The sequence below is a fragment of the Podarcis raffonei genome, chromosome 6 (genome assembly GCF_027172205.1).
Source record: "Podarcis raffonei isolate rPodRaf1 chromosome 6, rPodRaf1.pri, whole genome shotgun sequence".
NCBI classification, from domain to species: Eukaryota; Metazoa; Chordata; class Lepidosauria; order Squamata; family Lacertidae; genus Podarcis; species Podarcis raffonei.
In genome coordinates this window covers 9896360-9911465 of record NC_070607.1, presented here as the reverse complement: position 1 = coordinate 9911465, position 15106 = coordinate 9896360, and the positions used below count along the sequence as shown (strand labels likewise).

At 42.0% G+C, this 15106-nt stretch overlaps 1 protein-coding gene across 2 annotated transcripts in view; it reads right to left on the bottom strand.

Annotated features, from left to right (window-relative positions):
• Positions 1–15106, bottom strand: part of FIRRM (FIGNL1 interacting regulator of recombination and mitosis) — a 29775-nt gene that overhangs the window by 1071 nt on the left and 13598 nt on the right. The window contains exons 10-23 of one of the 2 annotated variants that reach the window (XM_053391358.1): positions 14616–14680; positions 13907–14055; positions 12897–13026; positions 12284–12470; positions 11299–11381; positions 10870–10921; positions 9677–9766; positions 8413–8598; positions 7733–7855; positions 6242–6337; positions 4958–5071; positions 4074–4178; positions 2906–2986; positions 2108–2227 (exon numbers count right to left, since the gene is read on the bottom strand). In XM_053391358.1, coding sequence (XP_053247333.1) covers positions 2108–2227; positions 2906–2986; positions 4074–4178; positions 4958–5071; positions 6242–6337; positions 7733–7855; positions 8413–8598; positions 9677–9766; positions 10870–10921; positions 11299–11381; positions 12284–12470; positions 12897–13026; positions 13907–14055; positions 14616–14680 — 1581 coding nt within the window. Of the gene's footprint in view, positions 1–2107; positions 2228–2905; positions 2987–4073; positions 4179–4957; positions 5072–6241; positions 6338–7732; positions 7856–8412; positions 8599–9676; positions 9767–10869; positions 10922–11298; positions 11382–12283; positions 12471–12896; positions 13027–13906; positions 14056–14615; positions 14681–15106 lie in introns of those variants that run through there. The other variant, XM_053391359.1, reaches the window with a different exon arrangement.

The window sequence follows — 15106 nt, the reverse complement described above, 5'->3', positions numbered from 1 at the left end:
TGATTTTCAATGCATTCCTATGGGAAACCGTGCTTCGCAAGACGAAAAACTCGCAAGAAGAAAAAACTTGCGGAACGAATTAATTTCGTCTTGCGAGGCACCACTGTAATTAAACAAGCTTCTGCACAACGTGTCAACGATTACTATGGGAAAATTTCTAATGCGTTCTCAAGCATGGAGTTTTGACCCCAAAACAACAGGAAAACCCTCTGAAACATTGCAAAAGGCAAACAAGGAAACAAATGCTCTCTTATTTGTCCAGTCTCTCCCCCTTCCTCTCATCATGGTTTCCGGCAAAACGGCTATTGCAGATCAGCAAAATGCAACAAGTAAGGCTTGTTTAAGCCTGCTTATTTGTTTACTGTACCACACACAGATCCAGCTGTTTGACTATCTGAATCTGTGGCATATACAGCATGGTTTGGGCACTAATTCCTCGTATTCAGATCAGTGAAGTTTTGTATAACAAGCATCTGTAGAGCAAGACCTGTGTGTACCAGCAAGACTATAGAAGCAGCTGTGGCCCATCACTTACAAACTCAATTACAATAATATGATTGAAGTTCAATAGTCAAAAGAATGGGTCTTAAAACCTCTTGCCCTGCCTAAAAAAGGCTCTGCCTAACATGGCCCTTTAAAGCCTGCAATCCAAGCCACACTGAACTCAGTGGCACTTATGTCAGAGTAGACCTGGTATGGTTAGGCAGCTATTAGAGAAAAATTCTGAAGTTATTTATTCTATCCCTTCCTTGTTCTGGGGGGTAGGACAGACTGAGAGACCCTTTCTCCCCATGAATTGCAAGGGTTAGAAATGTTTACAGTTTGTATCTTAATAATAAAAAGTAGGGCTTGAAGGTAAGAATATACTGCAATGCAGAACTATCCTCACTTCCTAATATCAGGATAAAGTGTGACGGCCTGAACTGGGAGCCCATATGTTCCAGACTGCCCTTCCCCAACTGATGAGAATGATTACCAGGGAATGATTCCCTCCTTCAGCCAGGAGTCCACCCCTTTCTTCCTTATAGCAAAAGCTACATAAAGTAAAAGGACCCGTGACCATTAGATCCAGTTGTGACCGACTCTGGGGTTGCGGCGCTCATCTCGCTTTATTGGCCAAGGGAGCCGGCATACAGCTTCCGGGTCATGTGGCCTGTATGACTAAGCCGCTGAGCAGCCGAACCAGAGCAGCGCACGGAAACGCCGTTTACCTTCCCGCCGGAGCAGTACCTATTTATCTACTTGCACTTTGACGTGTTTTCAAACTGCTAGGTGGGCAGGAGCTGGGACCAAGCAACCAGAGCTCACACCGTCGCAGGGATTCGAACCGCCGACCTTCTGATCGGCAAGTCCTAGGCTCTCTGGTTTAACCCACAGCGCCACCCGCGTCCCTTAAAAGCTACTTAAGGTAAAGGTACCCCTGCCCGTACGGGCCAGTCTTGACAGACTCTAGGGTTGTGCACTCACCCCACTCTAGAGGCCAGGAGCCAGCGCTGTCCGCAGACACTTCCGGGTCACGTGGCTAGCGTGACGAAGCTGCTCTGGCGAACCGGCACCAGAGCAGCACACGGAACGCCGTTTACCTTCCTGCTATAAAGCGGTACCTATTTATCTACTTGCACTTAAAGGTGCTTTCGAACTGCTAGGTGGGCAGGAGCTGGGACCGAACGATGGGAGCTCACCCCGCCGCGGGGATTCGAACCGCCGACCATGCGATCGGCAAGTCCTAGGCGCTGAGGTTTTACCCACAGCGCCACCCGCATACCGGGATATAAAATGAGGACTAATAGACCCCAAACTAGTATTTTTGTTTGCCTGAGTAGTGACTGCCTCTGGGTAAACATTCACATGCAAACTGTATGAACTGGAAAAATACAGATAGGAAGCAGCAATTCCTATAAACTGCTGTGATCATGTGACATGACTGTTGCCTATATATAGTTCACACAATAAATGTATTCTCATGAGCGCACAGACTTGCTCAGGTTAACAACAAAAATGTGTGTCTTAGCCCTCAATTTGCTGGCACAAATTTAGCACCATCTCTGGAACTGTGAAAATGATAGCAGCGATCACTACGACACGCATTCCCAATTCCGCAACATACCTCCGAGGTCAGGCTCCTTTGTCTGTCTACAGTGGCTTCTCGCAAATGGGACTTAAGACGAACATTTTCCTCTTTCATTCGTTCTGTTCTTGCTTCCGCTGTCTCCTCTACAAGGCGAGTCTGAGAGAAAAGCCAGAGCAGAAATAACTTAACTATGCAGTTAAATTCATAGCTGCTGCTGCTGCTGCTACTACTGTCAAGAGTTTGGAAGAAAACTGTTTCTAACATTACAAGTGCAGTTTTCCCTTAGTTAGAGGTTATTGGCTGCCTTAAATAAGGCCCATTAGGCTGAAAGATGTGATCTAAATATTTCAAATAAATAAGCACAGGTATGACTGCAGAGACAACAAAGAAGTGATTTAGTGTCCTTACTTGTGTAAATAAACAAAAGTCCATCTTTTGGTACATGTACAAGGTATGTCGTCTGCATATCTTCGTTTCAGGTTATGCCTTTTGGTTTGATAAAGCTCAGTTTAGTTGTAAACACAATACAGTGGACCCTCCGGATACGAACTTAATTCGTTCCGGGGGTCTGTACGTACCCCAAAAAGTCCGCAATGTGAGGCGCCACTTCTGCGCACACATGTGGCGCGATAGATCACTTCTGCGCATGTGGCGAAACCCGAAAGTATACACTTCCGGGGTTGCCGCGTTCGCAACCCGAAAGTTACGTTACCCAAGGGTCCACTGTATAACTCTGTATTATCAATGTGCATAATTTGTTCAGGAAACATTAAATTTCATAATGGAAAATCTGGCACCAGCAGCATACCATCCATTTTATATTTTAAGAAATACCTTTGATAGGAAGCCAACAACTTTGCTTTTAATTTCTTCGGAATTAAGGCACTGGGAAAGTATGGCTTCATGGCTCGTCTCCTTAATACAAAAAACAACAGCACAAAAACAAATAGGGGAGAAGAAGGTTCATGCCCATCACAGCCTGGTTATGTTAACACAAGAATCAAGCAGATTTGAGGAATTTCTGCTAAACAACTGGAAATGTTCAGCACTATTAGAACTAACAACAAAAGAGCAGGCAGTTTATTATTCAAAGTCAGGTGCTCCCAAATCTTTCTGCCCTGTTTGTCCTCCCTTATCTTATTTAATGTTACTGTTATTTTAAAATTCTAAGCCCTAGTCTTTCCCTGTAGCCAAGTATTTTATGAAAGCAGAGCTAGAATTACAACTAAAATACCTATCAGTAGAATTTACGCAATTCCTACTTCAGCTGCTTTTCTCTTCTCTTTAATAACACAAACATCTACAGAAAATCTACAGATCCAGAAAAAACTAATCTGTAATATGTCATTGTGACTTAACACTACTTATATTATCCAGCCAAAGAGAAGCATCTAATCTAAGTACCACTGAATGTGATTGAAGTTAAGCAGTGGTCTGCAAACCCTAGCTTTGCTTACTAGGGGGGTTTCTCATTTGCCCTGGAACATTGAGAAAGCAAAGGGATAGAAAGTGGAAGAGGCTTGAGTTTCTTTTGTTTTTTTAACAACTTCACCAAACCTCAGGAGAACTAAATAAATCCCTGCATTTTCTCTTTCAAGTTGTCCTACTGTTTCTCATTTTCTCCAAACTCCAGAAGACAGTGCATCTTCCTGAAACCATGTGGCAAGGTTTTGGAAGAGTGGTGGACTCTTCTCTTGCTACACTGCAGTTTCGACATGATAAGAGTCAGAGATTTTTGCTGCTTCTTATTTCTCAAAACTGCAGTGCAAATGAGAACTTGAGGGAGGGAATGTGCTACTGGCAGTTCTTTCCACCAGAGGGCCAGCACACTTTCCTTTGGAATCTCTGGATGCCAGGAGCTCAGTTACTTGTAACCAAACTTAGCTGGATCGAGCCCTTTACAGACACCGAGTGTTAAGAGTGAGCTTAAAACTGATTAATTTTAGTGCGATCATGTGCATTTCTCCCCCAAACTGGGAAGCACAGCTGGACTTCATCTTACCTGTGCAAACTGTGTGAATGCCTCTATGGCGTGCTGATGAATCAACCAGCTACTGTTGGCCAGCAAAGAAGAAAACAGGTAGGACAGCTTGGATAAAATCTGCTCCTAACAAGTGAATAATGCAGTTATTTGTATTTTAAGCCTATATATACCTCCTCTCATAATTTCCTGGGAATCATAATTAAAGACAGCCCAGATACCTCACCGAGAATGACAGTAATGAAAAGCTCATGGCAGCCTTTACTGACAAAACGTATCAAAGAATCTTGCAGCAATTTACAGACTGACAATTTTATTACAGCATATGCATCAGATAGAAGACAATCACTTAAGCCATAATACATGTGTCAGTCTCTTAAGATACCAAAATATTTATGTTGGTTTTGCTGCAACAGACTGATACGACTATTCCTCTGGACTCTGCTGACAAATAGACATGTCCAGCCCTCCAAATCAAACCAGCAAAACGTCCCACAACATGCCAAGTCCAGTTGTCACATTGACCCACTGCCATTCAACAACTCAAGAAAGTGTCTTTAAAATGGAAAAATTCCAAGTAAAAATGCATTTCCAAGCTAAAATAAACTCAGGGGCAAGAACACCACCAAGTCCAGGGATAATGTAATAGTGATACATTTCTACCCCTAGGTTATCAAGGAGTCCCTGTACCTTTCACTACCCATGTAGGCTTCCCACATAGGGTTTCTAAAAAGTAATAGGAACTTGACATTCTTATGATTAATGTACTTTGGGCCTTAGCTACTCAGTGGCCACCACTGAAAAACAGTGTCTCAATGTTCTGGTACTACAGCCATTATTTTCACCCGTAAACGACACCTGCAGAAGGTTAATGAAAGAACAGAATCTTGTTCTAGTGAATTTACCTGGAATTCTGGTGGAATAATGGGAACCCCCATCGAAGAGAGAAAATCTAAGATTGCAGTGAGAACATGATCCGGGGGATTAAGTTGAAGGAGGGAAGTTTGCAGTGTAAGTATCTGCAGGAAGAGAAAAAATGAATAGTGTTGTCACATTTGAAGATTATGATGTAAGCTCTTTTGGTCTATTTCATCCAGTGCATGCAGATGCAGCTATATACACACACATTGGTGGAGTAAGGTTTAGAGTGGTTTAAAATGCAAGAACACGAAGTGACAATTCACATAACCTGGCCTGCATGCAAAAGAAGCACAGCATCCTTTTATAACAGAAATAATAGATTAAACAATCAGCGTAGTAGTGGGACAGGAAAGCTTGTGATTTTAAGTATGATCAGGAAGTTCTATTACACTGACCAACCCTGAAGGCTCCTGGCACTGCTTCTCCCAAATCCGTCAACCCTCACCAGAGTAGCATTGTGTATGCACAGGTGCTAAATACAGTGGGTGCTCGGGTTGCAAACGTGATCCGTGCGGGAGGCACGTTCGCAACCCGCAGCACCGCATCTGCGCACGGGCGGGTCGCAATTTGGCGCTTCTGCGCATGTGCAAAGCATGATTTAGTGCTTCTGCACATGCACCGAAACCCGGAAGTAACCCGTTCCGGTACTTCCAGGTTCGGTGCAGTGCGCAACCCGAAAACACGTAACCTGAAGTGTCTGCAACCCGAGGTATGACTGTATGCTCAACCTCAACTAAATTGGCAAATACACTTCAAATTCTGGTTGCTAGCAGTCATGACTAGCCTTGACAATGGACAGGCCAATAAAGGATGGAAGTGGGGAACATTCAGGCCAGTGGTGTTGTGGCTGCATTGGCCTGGGCAAGAGGTGTGCGCCTCCAAATATAATACACTCTGTTTGAAGGCCCTTAAAATGATGTATGGGGGCAAAACACACTTCCTCCCTCTCACCATACAGTGAACATCTGTGAGTGAAGATGCAGGAGGTTGTTTTGTGAATATGTTGCAAACCAGCTGTAACTTAATAATTACACCCTATGAAGCAAACTGTAGCTCTGCTTCTTGAGGGCTAGGGTTTCTAAATAGCCAGGAACTAGGATCATGACATTCTTGTACTACTGTGGCTTATGCTTACCAGGATCATTCTCTGGTAGAAAAATGATGATGGATACACCTGTCAAAACTAGCAGTAATCAGCTTTGAAAAGTACCTTGCTAGACATCCATCTTTGTATGCAAGGCAAGTCTGCTCATCACACTATTTCTTACCTGAATTAGCAGTTGAGGCTCTAATATTTGGATGAAGAACTGCATGAGTCGAAGCACCAAGCTAAAGGTCTGCTGCAGAGAGGGCAGACTGGAGACCTTCATTGGACAAAAAGAGCATATTATAGCCTCACAGTGTCCTCCATTTCTGGCTAGCTAAACTAGGTAAAGATTCACTGCAAAGTGAATGTTTAATGATTCTGCTATGCCCTGCCTCTGTGACGGCAGCATAAAAGGCTGTCTGGCTAAGGAAGTAAGTGTTGTTGATCTACTCAAACTGACAGAAGGTGCACTCCTCTCACAGACGGAAAGTGTGAAGTCAGCTTCATCTAAATATGAGGACTGATACAAACTACCACAAACTGCTGCCTCCTAGCCCAGTTCCCTTTTAGGGTCTTTGCCAGATGAGAGTAAAGCACAATGTCTGGTGATTGTAGGTACCCAAAGTCTCACACATGATTCATAAGTGTCAACTGCAATTCATATTGAACTGAAGTATTATTAAATTCATGGGACGCGGGTGGCGCTGTGGGTTAAAGCCTCAGCGCCTAGGACTTGCCGATCGAAAGGTCGGCGGTTCGAATCCCCGCGGCGGGGTGCGCTCCCGTTGCTCGGTCCCAGCACCTGCCAACCTAGCAGTTCGAAAGCACCCCCGGGTGCAAGTAGATAAATAGGGACTGCTTATTAGCGGGAAGGTAAACGGCGTTCCGTGTGCTGCGCTGGCTTGCCAGATGCAGCTTGTCACGCTGGCCACGTGACCTGGAAGTGTCTGTGGACAGCGCTGGCCCCCGGCCTCTTGAGTGAGATGGGCGCACAACCCTAGAGTCTGTCAAGACTGGCCCGTATGGGCAGGGGTACCTTTACCTTTTATTATTAAATTCACCCTGTATATTAAAGCGGAAACACTTCTTTGCCTGTTTCTATGGCTATACGTTACAAGACAAAAATAGAGGACCCCTCTCTTTTGGCACATAATGGAACTAGTACTATAGCAAGAGTCATCAACACTTTAAATGCTGTTGTTTGTATGGCAAGAAAGATGCATATTGGGATGCAACTGCATGCTCCTGTAACAAAACAAGGTTGTCTTCTTCTCTCTCCTGGAATTCTGCTTTCTCCTCCTATAGCCCTCCACAAGAGCAGGAAAACTGCAGCTATCTCTGTTCTGACATATTACTGGAAGGGAGAACTAGATGGAGCAGCAGGAAGTGGGAAATGAGAGAATTTACTGTATTTTTTGCTCTATAAGACTCACTTTTTCCCTCCTAAAAAGTAAGGGGAAATGTGTGTGCATCTTATGGAGCGAATGCAGGCTGCGCAGCTATCCCAGAAGCCAGAACAGCAAGAAGGATTGCTGCTTTCGCTGTGCTGCGATCCCTCTTGCTGTTCTGGCTTCTGGGATTCAGAATGTTTTTTTTCTTGTTTTCCTCCTCCAAAAACTAGGTGCATCTTGTGGTCTGGTGCGTCTTATAGAGCAAAAAATACGGTACTCACCTGTGTGGCAGGTAGAACTACCAAGAACTGGCCAACAATTCCAACAAGTGCTGTTTGCTGTCCCACCTCTAGTGACTTCCCAGCAGTTTGGCACAAGGACAACAGAGCAGAGAGAGCAGTGTTCTAACAGAGAAGAAAGAGCTGTGAGGAGCTAGAAACACTTCTAGTTGTACTTCTGATCACTAGAAACACCACCCAGATCTGCAAGCATTTAGGCACAGGGACGACTAGCCTGTGTCTCTCCAGAAGTGGGACACCTGTCAACCTCAGCTAACCAGTAGTTTGTGGTGATGGGAGCTTTAGTCCAGCAACATCTAGAGAGCCACAGGTTAACCACCCGTGTTTTAACAGAAAAAGTGTGTCCACTTTCAGTCTTCCGTCTGCAACTACAAAGGCAAGAAAAAAATACATGCATTCTCTCTTTAAAGTGCAAGTCCTGAATCTCAGGAATCTGAAGTCCTGCATCCTTTGCACCAACACTTGATCCCCGTCATGCAAACTATTGATAGACCCGGTACAAAAAGTTATTATCGCTCTGAAATCATACTATTAGCACAAAGATGCAAAAAGCTGGGCTTACTTGTGGGTATCCCCATAACAGAACAATAGAACCAAAGAGGGCAAGAAAATCCACACCAGAGTTTTTGATCCGCAAGTAATTCATTCAAGCCTTTCCTTACCACCTGTGGAAGTTCCTCCAGAGACCTTTTGCTGCTCAGCCACTCTTGACATTGTGCAAATCCGGCCACAAAGAGCTCATGAGCAACTTGCTGCCTGAGGGGAGGGATCAGGGCCTGGAGAGAAAGATGCTGCCACAATATCAGGTTCTCTGTTTCTCTGGAAGGAAATTGTTGGGTGAACCTCACCTGCAAGGAGGTAAAGGCAACATTAGAAAGAGCACAGGAGAGTTCAATAAACTGTTTCACAAATATAGGAAAATAATAAACTAAACAGAATATCCTTTCTGTGCAATGACAGAGTAAGATGGCAGGCTAGAGGAAAGTATTTCTCCCTCTCAAAGGCAAGGCTTAGACTCTGAAACTATCCCAGCAGCTTCTCCAGTCCCCAACCCAGAATGTGACTTCAGCCACTCTCTTTCCAAGACAGATAATTATTATCATTATTATTATTTATACCGCCCTATACCCAAAGGACTCTGGGCGGTTCACAGAAAACTTTAACAATACCCATAAAATATGTCTACACTTTAATAACAGAACAGATAGACAGGTGCGCAACTTTGGTTAGTACTGAGGGAGATTCCTGAGAGATTTAATTGCAAAAAGACTCCACACAATGATTCCTTTGGGCTAAATTCAGATAGTACGGCTCTCACCTAGATGCAGCCAAAATGCTTTCACAGAACACCAGTGTAATACTCTGGCTGTTAAAGCCTGTGTAAGCCTTTTACCATGAGGGGAAAATCTCATGCCTGGGCTGCACATTCAGTGGAGCAGTTGAAAGGGAGACTTTCTGGATGGTAAGATTAATCGTACAAAATGAGTGGAGGCCACTAGAAAGAAACATCTTTGACCACCTTCCTATGCTGAGTGTAATACAGTGGTACCTCGGGTTACATATGCTTCAGGTTACAGACTCCGCTAACCCAGAAATAATACCTCGGGTTAAGAACTTTGCTTCAGGATGAGAACAGAAATCGTGCTCCGGCGGCGCGGCAGCAGCAGAAGGCCCCATTAGCTAAAGTGGTGCTTCAGGTTAAGAACAGTTTCAGGTTAAGAACAGACCTCCGGAATGAATTAAGTACTTAACCTGAGGTACCACTGTATTTGAATAAGCCCTCAAAATTTGTTCCGGTTGTAACAATACAGGTTGAAACATATGTCTCTTCCCTCACTATACAAAAAGTGCTTAACACCTTGAGTTCCTTGAAGGAAAGATGGGATACAGATGGAATCAATAAATAACATTTTTGGCAGTACTTGCCTGGTGATCAGCAGTCATCAGGAATAGCAGACGCCTTAGCAGGACTCCAAGCAGAGAAACTTGAAAATGCTCCGCAGGACAAGCTTTTATCTGAATAGGGTAAGAAATTATTAGCTCACAAAATTCTAACAATCTAGCAACACCTAAGCATGTTTGTTTGGTTTTTTTTAAAAAGAAAAGAGTTTTGATGCAGAACCTATAGCTACACATATACTGGGTCCTATTTTAGGTAACAGCGAGTCCAACGTTACTTACATATTCCGTTTTAACATTACTGATTCTCCACTTGACCACAGCCAGATGTCTGTATTAACCAAATACCATTTGCACCCATCTGTGTGTCCCTCCTAAACTACTTCACAGAGTAGCCTGTACCACACAAATAATTCTGTTACAACAAGCCTAAAATTAGGAATTAATCAAAGTGGCTCCATGTTAGAGTGGCCTATCAAGGCCAGCATTTGTTTGTTAAAACCATCCAGATAGCTCAAACAAATGAGCCAAGCCACATACTAAAGAGGAAGGTAAAAATAAATAAAAAATTAATCCCCCGAAATAGGTAATCAGACCTAGAGAAAAATGCCTATCAAAATGAAGCAAAGCTGAACAACCAAACATCTCCTGAAGAAAGCACCATGAACATATTTAGGCTTGTTTAAAATGATTGAATATGACATGATTCCCAGATTTTATTGTGCTAATGTTTATTTTAAAATAGTGTTGATAATTAATTTTGTATGTATATTTCCTTGGAATTCATGTTTGGCTAAAGAAATGGCGTGGAGTTTTTTCAAAATATATAATGAGAGAATCAAGCTGGCGAAAGAAAGAAAGAAAGAAAGAGAGAGAGAGAGAGAGAGAGAGAGAGAAAGAGAGAGAGAGAGAGAGAGAGAGAGAAAGAGAGAGACTATATAATCATCCCCTAACTTCACTGCATTTTGACTAAATTCAAACTAAATTTGACTAAATAATGATATATTACAAAACTAATATTTAGCCCTTATTATACAAACATATCAGGTAATCAAGGAGGGGGACTGAGCATTTCCCCTGTTTTGTACAACAGATTTTCCCATAGTCTTCAAGAGGCCTGGGATAATAATCTGCAGCTATGTAAACTTCATGTTGTGCTATGTTACATTTTCTGCTCTGCTCAAATACCTCTGCTTATATACAAACCACGTTCTGCTTACCAAATGTGCTATTATAAATGCATGATGAGCACACAGGTCCGCTCTTCCATACCTGGGAGAAGGAAAGAGAGCAAGATGAACAAGTGAGGCAGCAGGTCTCTCCTTGGGGTGCTAGTCTGTGTTGATCTTGAACGTGGAAGGCCTGCGTTCAAATCCCTGTTTAGTCATGGCACCTATTAGCATAGCTCTTGCAAGTCATTCTCTCTCAGCTTAACAAGTTTACTGTGAGGAGAGAAAAATGCCAAGTATGATACTCTACCTTTCTTGAAGAAAAAGTAGTCTCTGCTGTTGTTTTATTGATTTAATATGCTGTAAACCGCTTTGAGATTTTTATTAAAAATATAAAGTGGTATCGAAAATAAATAAATATGGGAAAACTTAGCAGTTTAGGTTACATCTGCCTGTGTTTCAGGATATCGTTTTTCTTACCGGGCAAGGAAGCACCAAACATCCATAGCCAGGAGAGCACTGATTGTGTTAGAACCAAGTACAGCCTCCAGCAGGGAACATTCCTGAAAGAAAACAGATACACGTAAACACAGGCAAAAAAGTTGCTTAGAAAAAAGTTACGGCTGCTGTTTATTCTCATCCCACCAACTAACAAGAAAAAACAAAGCTGTCCATGGAGGCAAAGGTCAGTTCTGTGTCCAGGGCAGCTGTCTACCAGCTCCATTTTATACCTGCCCACTGTCTAAAGATAAGACCACAAAGGCAACTATCTGTAGATAAACAATAAGCATCCATAAAAATGGCAAAAGTAGTTTCTTTCCAAAATAGGTTTTATCTTAAAGAACTAAAAACGCAGTAAAATATACCAGAGGTTCAGTGCTCGAACGTCGTTCTGGTAATCAAGACGTTTCGTTGCTAAAGAGCTTAGTCATCGAGCTGTCAAAATCAATCGTAATGTTACTGTGCTTACAAATGTTTAAGATAAAACGTATTTTGGAAAGAAAGTACATTCACCATTTTTATGGATGTTTCTTGTTTGTTTACAGATAGTTGCCTTTGCCCCTCGCCAACTCTCCTCCCCACTTCCTTTGCCCCTCAACAAACTCCCTTCCCACTCCCTGTGCAACCACCAACACACCCCTTCGCACAGCTCGAACTTCCAGAAGTGGGGAGGACAAACCCCTCTTTCTCTTATTTCCAGGGTAGAGACTCTTAAGGCAGTGGTGTGGAAGAATGAATGGACAAAGGGAGACTTTCTCCCCCACTCCATGGCAGTGGCAGCAAAGATGGAAAGGCAGGAGAAGACCACCCTATGTAGCTAGCCTGTGGCAGCTACATAAACCGAGGTCATCTTAAGATTTTATTATATGGTAAGATATGCAGTGGAGAAGAATGACTTATATTGGAAATCCACCAGCTGCTTCAAGTCAGCAGATGGGGCTTGTCGTACAATACTTCTCCTTACCAGTAGATGGAAATGCGAAACCGAGAGGGATGTGATAAAGGCACACAAATGGACACAGACATAGTGGTAAAAGGTGACAAGATCCTCAGCTTGCCCTGTCCCCACTGCTGCTGGCAAACTAACAGGAAGAAAAAGCTCTCCAGGACACTGCTGAAGACTGAGGAAGAGGGCTGCAAACAAGGAGACTCTGCAAAGAAATGGAGAACATCAGGATTACTCCAACCTAAGGCTAACTCTTTGCAGCAATCCAACATGCATCACTAAAACGAACAATATAGAGACAGTGGAGCCCTAAATTGTGCTGGGTGGATTTTATGCTACTGACTGCTAGATTTCCAGATGCTGCAAAAGTCTACAATCAATGAAACAGAAATAAGCATCTTAAATCTAGCAAGAGCTATCCAGAATCTTTGTACAGTCAACTGACACTACTGAGGAAATTATATTTAGAATTAATCATGCTAACCTTCACTAAACCCTTCATTCAATACAACACATCTTTTTATAAAACACGTTCAAAACAACCTGGGGCAACAGCTTGGCAACATCAAGTATGCTAATCACAAAAACGCTTACCCATTAATATAAATCTACTACAGCAGCAATGAATTACCTGGGAATCTCCTCTGGTAACTGACTTCCAGTGTTCCAAAGAGCCTGCACATCTTGGGGCTGGGATGGCAAGTTGTCCATTACAGAAAGCAGAAGACGGCATTGTGGAAAATGCAGCTCAGGAGAGAGATCTGTAGTCATTATTTTTTAAAAAAGAAAAAAACCTTTTTAAAGCAAGCTTACATGTATATGGAGCTCTCATGTCTGAATAAATCTAGAAATCTACAACCTTGTACTTAAAACTCATTTATCTTTGTAATTTTTATCTATTTTATTTATTTAACGTTTATATATATTGCTTATATACTGCTTGATTGTAACAAAACCTCAAAGCAGCTTGCAAAAAGCATTAAACAATAACATTATCAGTAAAAATAGTTAAAAACAACTGTTCAAAACGAATGAAAACCAACAATAAGCTAAAATGAATTATAACATATGGAACACTGCACATGTTTGGAAAGGTTTGCCTAAACAAAAATGTCTTCATCAGGTGCCAGAGAAGAATACAGTGAAGGCAGCTGCCTGATGTTAACAGGCAGGGAGTTCCGAAGTGAGTGCTGCCACACTAAAAGATCAATCTCTTACAAGTGCCAAACAAGTATTATGGGGCACCTGCAAAAAGTTTATGGCTTATAACTAAACAAATAAAAATGTTACTAAGAGAAATTAAGCCTTTAATAAGAATACAAAATTTACACATGAAAAAGAAATATTAGCTTTAAAATTTAGAATGGTAAGAATATTCTAAAGCCATGAAATGAATATGAATATGATGATGATGATGATGATGATAATGTCTATGACCTGAGTTTCTAATAAGTAACTTTGGTCTGATTGTACATTTTCAAAACATATTGGTATATAGTATTGCTACTGTGGAATTTTATTATTCTTGCAGCCGACTAGTGGGAAGAAATGCCCGGCTTGCAGGGCCCATCAGAATCCTCCACCCAGTTCTCTGCTGCAAGGAGAATGCAGTAATAACATCGTCAGGGCCTTTAAGCTTACCTGAAATTTTACTTAACGTCACTTCTAGGAAAGGCCTAAAAGAGAGCAGGTGGGGTAGGAGGGAGTTCAGCGTCACGAGGAATTCCCTCGCTATTTCATCCTGATGAGACTTAGAAATCGCTGGAGCATAAAGACTTGGAGGAAATTTGCTGTCAGGAAAGAATACAGAATGCCTCATGTATCACTTGTACTCTGAAGAGCACTAAACATGGATTCCTAAGGCTCAATAGAATACAGAAACTCTGTGGAGCCAAGACAAGGCACACTTTAATTATGTTCATATTGTATTGGAGTGACACTCATTTAAGAGCTGTTCAACGGTGGGAACAGCACCCCTTAGGTCCGAGGTTGTGGACTCTCCTTCCTTGGAGGTTTTAAAGCAGAGCTTGGATGGCCATCTGTCATGGATGCTTTAGCTGAGATTCCTGCATTGCAGGGGGTTGGACTAGATGACCCTCAGGGTCTCTTCCAACACTACGATTCTATGTGACACTGTGTGGCACATACCTTGATACAGAAGGAAATGGGGCTATTGCAGATACATGCCAGGACATCAGTCTTCAGTCATCATGATTTTGGAACCCACTGTTTGCAAACTGCCATACCAGGAAGGCAGCTTTCAAATTACTTCCAAGCTCAGGCACAGAAAACACTAATGACATAATAATTATGCAAAAAAAAATCAAATTAATTATCGGGTACCACTTACCTGTATATTTGAAGGTATGTCTGATGTAGCTGACAGCAGGAATCTGCCAGGAATGGAGTGAACTCCTGTAAAGCCAACCATTTAAAATACTTTTAAAATTTAAAATTCATTGATATATATCTCCACTGCCTTTTATTCCCTTGTATAAGCTGAAACTTTGCATCATTCTGGATAAATGAGATAATATATTATTACACTTTAGTAATTTTATCTGTATCTTTATTGTAGGTTCAGACCTGTTGTGGAATTAATGTTGCAATTTGTTAAATACTTTTTTAGCTGCACTTTACAAACAATTCTTGCAAGTAATCCTTTAAACAATCCTTTAAACAATCTAGGGGCATAATTCTATTTCTAATTCTATTTCTGCAGCTCATGTATATTTTATATATAATATAATATAATATATATATATTTTGCTCTGTATGCACATGCAAGGATACTAAGCAAGACAACTTACTTGAAATAAAAGGCTACAATCTGAGACACAC